General features: G+C 32.3%; 1 protein-coding gene across 1 annotated transcript; it reads left to right on the top strand.

The window, feature by feature from the left end:
• The first annotated feature begins 887 nt into the window (after positions 1-887).
• On the top strand, positions 888-2,698 carry LOC134686488 (zinc finger MYM-type protein 2-like). Its single transcript, XM_063546154.1, has 2 exons — positions 888-1,520; positions 2,341-2,698. The coding sequence occupies exons 1-2, from the start codon at positions 934-936 to the stop codon at positions 2,492-2,494; spliced, it is 741 nt and encodes a 246-aa protein (XP_063402224.1). The 5' UTR covers positions 888-933; the 3' UTR covers positions 2,495-2,698.
• The last annotated feature ends 7,149 nt before the right edge of the window (positions 2,699-9,847 follow it).

Here is a 9,847-nt window from a genome sequence, read left to right as displayed (position 1 = left end):
CCTTTTCAAAATCAATTAACAACAAGAGTCCAGGTATTTCGTGATCTTCCGTGTATTGCATGATATCATACAAGAGCCTTATATTTTCTCCTATGTACCTCCAACTGATAAAACCAGTCTGATCTAGATTAATAAGTTTGTCAAGGACAGTCTTAAATCTGTTTGCAATTACTGCTGACCCAATTTTATAGACAGTGTTTAAAAGTGAAATAGGACGCCAATTTTTCAAAAAATGACGTGGTTTATTTCCTTTTGGAAGGCAAGTAATAATTCCTTGCTTTTGTGTTACTGACAATTCTCCCTGTTCTGAACCATAATTTAAAGATTCAACCACAAAAAATGGAGATCTTTCCAAAAAAATTAAAAAAATTCAGTAGAAAAGCCATCAGAACCAGGAGTTTTATTATTTTTCATATTTTTTAATGCCTGTCCAGCCTCTTTGACGGTGATTTTACCCTCCAAGCTCTCCTTCTCATCATTAGAAAGTATTGGAACATTTACATTTTTAAGATCTTCTTTCAGATCAGCTACTGAACTTGAGTTATCTCTCTTCTTATTGTTCGGAATGTTAAATAATTGATTGACTGTTGGTTGATTAACGTCCTGTGGCAAATATTTCTTATATATTAAGTATTTATGATGAAACCGTATCAATTAATTGCGTAGAAATGACCTATAGAATGAAAATAAATATAGAATCCCCGAAATATCTTATGTTGCTACAGCACTGTATGGTCGTAAATTTAAATTAGGGATCTGGACTTTATGTCTTCGCTTTAAATCTGACAAATTGTCTTTTATTTTCAGTACTGCTATAATACAAAGAAAAAGATGAGATGGGCGATAAATGTTTTTAGAAAATGGCAGTTGGAAAGAAATGAATTGGCGAAACGCGACGAGAATATAGGTTGTATTGCACCTGATATTGAAGAAATGATAAAAGATGAACTGTGTTATTCGTTATCTAGATTCATATGCGAAGTTATAAAAGAAAATGGTGAAGATTATCCGGGTCAAACATTGTACGAGATTTTGATTAACATTCAAATGTATTTTGAACAAAAAGTAAAATGTTATAAGTTCCTGAACGAGGATGCCTTTTTACAAGTGAAAAACACCTTGGAGTTCACCATGAAACAGAGGGCAGCAGCAGGACTAGGCATTAACAGGAAGGAAGCGGAAACTATTCTAGTTGAGGAGGAAGAACTGTTGTGGCAGAGAGATATCTTAGGTGACAGCAATCCAGCAAGGCTAGTGGACACCATAGTATATTTAATTGGTTTACACTTCGCTCTTCGGGCTGGAAAAGAGCACAGAAATTTGAGAATGAAGAACTCCCAAATTACTATATTGGAAAGAAATGGAGAGACCTGCCTAAAATATTCGGAAGATATTTCTAAGAGTAATCAAGGTGGATTAAAAACAAGAAGAATTAAACAGAAACAAGTCTACGCCTACGAAGATACAGCCAACCCAGATAGATGTATAGTTCGACTATACAAGAAGTACATAGAGCATTGGTAAGTACATACAGTGTCTAAGTAAAATTGTGAGCTTGCAGGATTTTTAATAATTTTTTGCAAAACCATTGACTGTTTTTAAGAATTTAGTTGATATACATTTGCGTTAAAGAGAACATATACGATCAGCTTTTAAGAATAAAACAAAATACTCACATGTTCGTCCATGTTATGGTATCATATATGTATTATTGTTTATAATCGCCATAACGTCATTGCTTAGTCACTTAAGTTGGGTATACTCTAAAGGTGTACTTGAACATTTTTATTCAATTATATATAGTATACTAAGTAATTAAAGGTTAGCAAATTTGTAGAATTCATATTTACCATAAAACACTTCTAAGTATAGACATAAATACATTTGCGTTAAAGAGAACATATACGATCAGCTGTTACATTAGTTCAAAGTTTACAAATTATTTCCGAATTTTGGACATTTTTGATATATATATGTTGCTAATTTTGTTTTACTCAGTATAGAATTAAATATTGATTGATTGATTGTTGGTTGCTTAATGTCCAGTGGGAAATATTTCATGAATGTTCAAGACAACTATTTATATATTAAATAGTATTTACGAAATCCATTGTTCACATTGATTATAGTAATTCCCTATTGATTTGGTATAAAAAAAAAATCCTATTCGAGGCGTTCAAAATCACGCAAGTGTCATGTGTTTTCGATTCTTATAATCTTAATTTAGCAGGATTGTCAGTTTCCCTAACTCCCGTAGAATCAAAATTACAAATATATATTGTTATAAATGCCTAATTAGATTTTTCATATTAAATATTCAACTTTTTCATTTCATTTCAGCCCAGAACAGACAAAAACTAATGTGTTTTATCTGAGGCCTTTATCTAAGCCAAAGGAAAACATTTGGTATACAGCCCAACCAATTGGTTTAAATACCCTAGCTGCAACCGTAGGACAAATGTGCACAGAAGCAGGACTTCAGGGATTTAGGTGAAACCATTCATTGCGTGCAACAGCTGCAACCCGTTTATATGAATGTGGCGTTGATGAGCAAATAATATCAGAGGTAACTGGACACAGGAGTGATGCTGTGAGGGAGTATAAAAGAACCAGCGAGACCATGCGACGAGACGCATGCGGAATTATTCGCGGAGATGTGCCTAAATAACAAGAAGTGTCGAAAAAAATCTGTATTGGAAACCAGGAATTAGACATTAATATAAATGTTAATGTTAACGTAAATAAAAGTTAAATGCAGTGTCTTTTCATTTTTGTAATTGAACTTATTTCAGATTTATCGGCCCGAAGGTTCAGTGATAAATACTCGTCAGGCAACAATACTCGATAATGAGCTATTGTAGCCTGAATGAGTTTTGCCAAAGGCTCTCTCATTGTTCAACCACAGTGGGTTCTTGAAAAAGAATCCACGCTTATTGAATAGAAAAATTTCACAACAATGGTTTAATCATGGTTAGTCACAGAGACGCCTGTGTTGTACTCCATATCTTTGTCATTGTGAAGGGAAAGAAAATGATTCACACATCATATTTTTTTGTATTATTGGCATAATTAATTCATTTCTTTATGTTTGCGTAATGTTCATATTTATACCATGCCAGCTGTTCGGTGTGATCCAAGGCTCCATGTTTAATTGATGACGTTGCCATTTACTGGGTTATTTGAACAAATTATGACGTGGATGGAGAGTTGTCTCATTGGCATTTGTACCACATCTTTCAATACCTACCTATCCACTTTGAAACATCTGCACATCAATTGTATGTATTAATGTTATAGATAAATTGGTTATAATGCATATTTAAAAGTTTTGTCGGTCAGTTTTGAAAATTGATAAAAATTCATAAAAACGTCTTGTTTCCCTATGGCACAGAAAATAATATAGGTTCATGCTATAGCGTATGTTATGTTATGTAACGATTGTATTATTGAAATATTCACCGAGGTAGTCCTGACCTCAATACATGTCTAGGTATGATAATAGGTATTCACTCCCAAGTCGTTGTTTAAACCAATAAAAATGTAATATCACATCAGTTTAACCGGACGAATCCTAGTACAATGTAATTTAATTAATTGTATACATATAGATTTTAAACATTCACATTTTTTTTTCAGACATGATTTTAGATTTGTACGTTTATATCGGAGCTGCAGCTGGAGTGCCATTCCTATTATTAGTTGGTCTGATTATTGTCTGTTTTAGGTATTTTATCAAAATCAATCCAGTTGTATACTTTATGCTGCACCCTGATTCATTCATACTTACTAACTCCCTCGAGTGATGATTTATTATATTGTCATGCTTATAAACATGTATTCATGTAGAGTAAATTTGTGAATTTGAACAACATATCTCTAGAACTACTACTAAAATTATTTCTTCAACATTGTGTTAAATCAACATTGGCCACACGTGATGGTCTCACAGGGTCGGTTGCATTTATCAAATTCCAAATTTAATTAAATCATTTAAGAATTGTTATGTTCATTTTAATATTTACAACTTCGATCCTTATATTATTCATGTTTCATTCAGACTGGAATAATGCATAATTATTAAGTTTTAACATACATATTTCAAAATAGAGAGAAAGATAAATCGCTGCAATTGCAAAAAAAAACATTAATATTTCTCTTTGATTGATAAAAACTGCTTTCTGTTAATTCCAATGGAATTTTTTTTAAAACTTCTTATAAGCTTTGCATGCACACACATACTCTCAAAATATTCAGATAAGTATTTTAGTAAATTTGATTCTCGGGTGATAAATATACTAGCATCACTAACCTACGATACGATATTTGATTTATATTGTGACTCTCTTAATTTGTCAGTTTATTATAATCATTGTGTATTTTTTAAGGAAATTTTCCGACCAGACATATCAAACAGAAAATCAGTACGAAAAATCAATGCGAGCTCACAATGACAAGAACGACTCCGATAATGACTATGATGAAATGAGTTGGGATTACATCACTCTTAAAATAAATTCCAGCAACATCCAGAGCAACTAGGATATGTCACAAAGCCCGACCGAGCCAGTTAATACTCAGAAACCAAACACATGAAAACGTGAAACTTCAAATATAATCATACATGATATCCTAGATTACATAGTTCATAATGTATAGGGGCAATTAGATGGTAAACATTGCAGGTTATTCATATGTCTGTCAATCTAATTTATCATACAGTCTCACAAATATTAATTTTCAATGTGTGATCTTCAAATAACCAATTTTTATGGTTCGAGAGATGACATTTAAAGTACGTAGGTGTATACAGGAGATTTTAAGTGTTGAAAAATCCATAACTCTTACTACTGTTAGGCGTTCATCTTTAGTTCATTTCTATGGATTCAATGTTTAAGTTGCAGGCAATTGTTCATTTTGTAGAATCGGCAATAAATTACCAAATTAATGCAACGCAAACAATATCTAGTATTCAAGTTATTCCAGGTATATCTTGACAAATCAGAGGCTTTTAAATATCATTCATCAAATGACACACGTAGTTCTGACTTTTGTATCAATTAAAACACATGCATTATTTATTATCCATTCTCATAGACATTGTTTTAAAACACTATATTCGCACTAAATTTCTATGAAGACACCATCACTTTTCAACCCAGTAGGTAAACAATTTAGTCAACTCAGCATTAATGTTTGTCACCTGTCGACAGTTATTTTGAGACATAGGCATACCGAGAGTCTTTCCATGCTTTCGTCAATCCGTCCATTCTTATGCTAATTAGCATTAACATGTGTACTCAAATCAGAGCTTTATATGAACAAATCATAGCACAAGTTCGGTAAACTGGTTCCAATCAATTATCTATAAAAGACTGATTCCCTTAGGGTGATTAATTATATGATTTGCTTTGAAAGCATTCGCTCGTGTACAACTCCTGTCAATTTATAAAGCATATCAAATGTACATATCAGTCAAGTCTCAATCAAGTTTGAAAACCAGTGCCTATCACCTATTTCGAAATTTATGTACTAAATAATATTCATCATACAGAAAAGTGCAATGTTTTCACTTTTAAGTGTACAATTCTAATCAGATTCATATTAAACTTTAGCCTAATAATACAATTTCGAAAACAATTTCCGATAAGAGTTATATATTCTCCAGAGAATTATTAACTATATGGAAAATTGCATCAAAAGCGCATGCAAGCCATCATTCAAGAAAAATATATGAAAATAAAAATCTAAAGATCCTATTCCAGATACATATGAACTCTGTTTTTGTTTATCAATTTGTTTTTCTCTAGTTGTGTTCAATTTTATTATAATGTATTCATAACAAACATTATCACTAAATCAATGTAGCAAATGTGGTCAGTATAACATAGAAAGTTTTCTACTAAATGAGATATTCTTGACACGTTATTTTTTATCTTGACTCATCTTATACGAGAAGTTTCTCCATTTTGTTGATTTCAAGTTTACACATAATAAAATTGAGAAAGGAAATGGTGAATATGTCAAAGCGACAACCACCCGACCATAGAGCAAACAACAGCCGAAGGCAACCAATGGGTCTTCAATGTAGCGAGAAGTCCCGCACCCGTAGGTGTCCTTCAGCTGGCCCCTAAAATATGCATAATAGTACAGTGATAATGGACGTCATACTAAACTCCGAATTATACACAAGAAACTAAAATTTAAAATCATACAAGACTAACAAAGGCCAGAGGCTCCTGACTTGGGACAGGCGCAAAATTGCGGCGGGGTTAAACATGTTTATGAGATCTCAACCCTCCCCCTATACCTCTAGCCAATGTAGAAAAGTAAAAGAATAACAATACGCACATTAAAACTCAGTTCAAGAGAAGTCCGAGTCCGATGTCAAAAGATGTAACAAAAGAAAATAAATAAAATGCACATTTACTAAATAACTTATAATAACCTGCTTTGAAAATACACAAAAAAATGACAGACAGAAGTAATAGTGAATCAAAATGAGGGTGTTGTCTTTGTCTTAACACTAAAATGAAAACAAAAAAGGTACATTACGCATAAAAATTGAATAAGATTGAATTTGACAAAACTTTGCATTTTAGTAATCAAAACAACAATTGGAATATATAAATAGTTATAAAAGTAAAATGGCAATTTGAATACAAACATTTCAACAACAACTTCGTAGATGACGGGTACCTGTATCCGAAAGTTTTTTCCGAGTAATGTTTAAAACTTTTAAGAATAATGTAACTGATATCCATATCTTCATAAGATGTTTTGAGTTGATAATTGAATGGATTATGTACCCATTACTTAAAAGATAAGATACAACAGATTACAGGTATTTAAAGATTAAAGACCGCGAAACCATGTGAATATAGATATGAACAAGTTTGAGCTGTCTAAAGGTTATGAACTGCTTCGCTCCATCCTTATTTAAGGTAAAGGAGGGACGAAATATAACAGAAGGACAGTCAAACTCATATATCGAAAATAAAATGACAACGCCTGGCAACAAATGAAAGAAGACAAACAGACAAACAATAGAACAAAGAAAAAAAGAATAAGCAACACGAACCCCACCAAAACAAGGGGGGATCTCAGGTGCTCCGGAAGGGTAAGCTGAACCTGCCCCACATGTGGCACCCGTCGTGTTGATTATGCTATATAAAATAATGGCATAATTTTTAATTCTAACTTCGTGACGACTAAGCTTATCCCATCGAATTGGAGATAAAGGATACTACAGATACAGTTTAGTCGGCTTCATATATTGACTTACATCTAGAAATTGACAATGAGGGTCGGTTGAAGACAAAACTTTACGACAAAAGAGATGATTTCAGCTTTCCAATTGTGAACTTTCCATTTCTAAGTAGCAACATTCCAGCAGCACCTGCATACGGGGTATATATCTCCCAACTGATACAATATTCCCGTGCTTGCATTTCCTATCATGATTTTCTTGATAGAGGGTTACTGCTCACAAGGAAGCTCTTAAACCAAGAGTTCCAAATGGTAAAGTTGAAATCATTCCTTCGTAAATTTTACGGACGCCATCACGAGTTGGTTGACCGTTATGGAATAACCGTTTCACAAATGATATCGGATAGGTTCCTTACGTCGTAACTACAATCCCCTTCCCTTTCATGAATTTGACCTACCGAATTAGACTTTTTACCGGATTTGTAATCACATAAGCAACACGACGGGTGCCGCATGTGGAGCAGGATCTGCTTACCCTTCCGGAGCACCTGAGATCACTCCTAGTTTTTGGTGGGGTTCGTGTTGTTTATTCTTTAGTTTTCTATGTTTTGTCATGTGTACTATTGTTTTTCTGTTTGTCTTTTTCATTTTTAGCCATGGCGTTGTCAGTTTGTTTTAGATTTATGAGTTTGACTGTCCCTTTGGTATCTTTCGTCCCTCTTTTATGCAGTTTCGAATGTATTTATTCATCTTCATAATCTCTTAATTTGCACAACCTTGTGGATAATTATGGAAAAGATTAAAACATGAAACAGACCGTCTTTTTATGTAGTATACTTAATGTAATCTCAATTCTATTGGGATATGGAAACATATTTCATCAATAAAAAAGTTCAAAACATTCATTCTATTTACATTTATTTGGCACAGGATGGATTCAGTTGCTGGAAAACTGTTTATCCAATGATATCATCAGCTCAGTAGAATATTTAACAACGGTAAGAACACACCTTTTTGCCATGCCAACCGTTGATAGAATTACAAACTTTTAAAAGCATAATGTTTAAACATTTTTTTTTATAAAACTGACATGAGTGGATGTAGCACTTCTAATATGGATGAGGATTGCATTTTATTTATAACAAATTGGTTTCATAATCTCCCACTTCAAAGTGAAAATGGGCTTTCAATAAAGGTTATGTTAGCGTTATAAACTATACGTGTATGCACGTTGTATCGGTTATTCTTATATTTTCCCTTTGATCTTACTGCCTTATATTTTCGAGTATCAACGTACTGGCAATATATTGTGTGACGTCATAACTACCGATAAACAGAATAATAGGTAGTTTCGTTTTTCATACTGACTGTATCATGTGGAATATCTTAATTCGCTCTAACGGGCCCGTCTAGATATTCCACATGATACAGTCAGTATCAAAAACGAAACTACTTATTATTCTATATATATTATTTTAAGTAGATAGAGATATATTAACGATAAAATAAAGTCGTCTTCATAATTTACTTTTGTTTTTGAAATAGGGTATGTTTTCTTACAAAGGGATAAAAATTATCAGATTTACTATACATTATTTTTTAACCGTCTTATTCCTCTATGTTAAAACACTTTAATGCACAAATTCAATATGAGTGACAGGAAATTACTAGACTGTAAAATATTCACAAACTGATCTACATTTACAAGATATAACTTCCTCAATCATATGGTGTAATAGAAAAATAATAACAATGAAGTTTAAGACATCAATAACGATTTTATCACTTGTTATTCTTAAAGGTAAGATAATGATCAAGTAAATGATTTGTATATCGATTGTCAATTCAATAATTTCCTTGTTTTAAAGTGTTTTTTTATTTTCTTTTTTATTTAATCTTCACGCCTTTCTTATATAATGTAACTCTGGCGATATGAACATGAGTATTACTTTAGACTGTTAAAAACTTGACCTTAGACCTATTCTGAATGTATTAAGATTTCTTGTTAGATAATAAATGACATTCGTCTATGACAAAATGTTGATTTCGTAATTGGACACCCAAAATGTCATTCAGCTTATTAACTTTTTAATGCCCGGATAATCCTGTATATCATTTTTACGAATGTATTAAACAGCAAAAAAGTTATGAGTTTTTTTTCGTTAAATACTCTTCATATTTAAATTACAAGTTAGATGGCCCTACTTCCAAACATCAATAATTTGACAGAGATTTATTAAGATTAGAATTTTAAAGGACCTCTGAGAAAAATAAAAAAGGGAATTACACAAAAACTGACAAAACCGAACGCTCGACCATACATAGGAACGTCTGACCAAATCTATCCTTATTTTTCATAAAAGTATATTTTCAAAGTTTGCCTATTTGAAGATTTGAAGATAAATACTAGTATAGTAGAAAGTGTTTTGGTACTGACGTGATATGAAATGAACCTTTTGTTATAGTAAACACTATCGGAATCATTATTGTTTTAGAAAATCAACCATATCATGTTCAATACAGAAAATTATTGAGCTGTAGTGCAGTGCATACCATCTAATGAAAATAATACTTTTGTCACTGTCAACAATGTGTGTGTCTACTGATCGAGATTGAATTAAAAGGAGGGTTGATAAATCAC

This window comes from Mytilus trossulus, chromosome 10 (genome assembly GCF_036588685.1).
Source record: "Mytilus trossulus isolate FHL-02 chromosome 10, PNRI_Mtr1.1.1.hap1, whole genome shotgun sequence".
In the NCBI taxonomy this organism is placed as follows: Eukaryota; Metazoa; Mollusca; class Bivalvia; order Mytilida; family Mytilidae; genus Mytilus; species Mytilus trossulus.
This window is presented reverse-complemented; position numbering and strand designations above follow the sequence as displayed.

Excerpts from the sequence above, each read along its gene's own strand:
- LOC134686488 (XM_063546154.1), top strand. The coding sequence starts at position 934 with ATGATAAAAGATGAACTGTGTTATTCGTTATCTAGATTCATATGCGAA. Across the intron at positions 1,521-2,340 it reads AAGAAGTACATAGAGCATTG|CCCAGAACAGACAAAAACTA; the intron begins GTAAGTACATAC and ends ATTTCATTTCAG.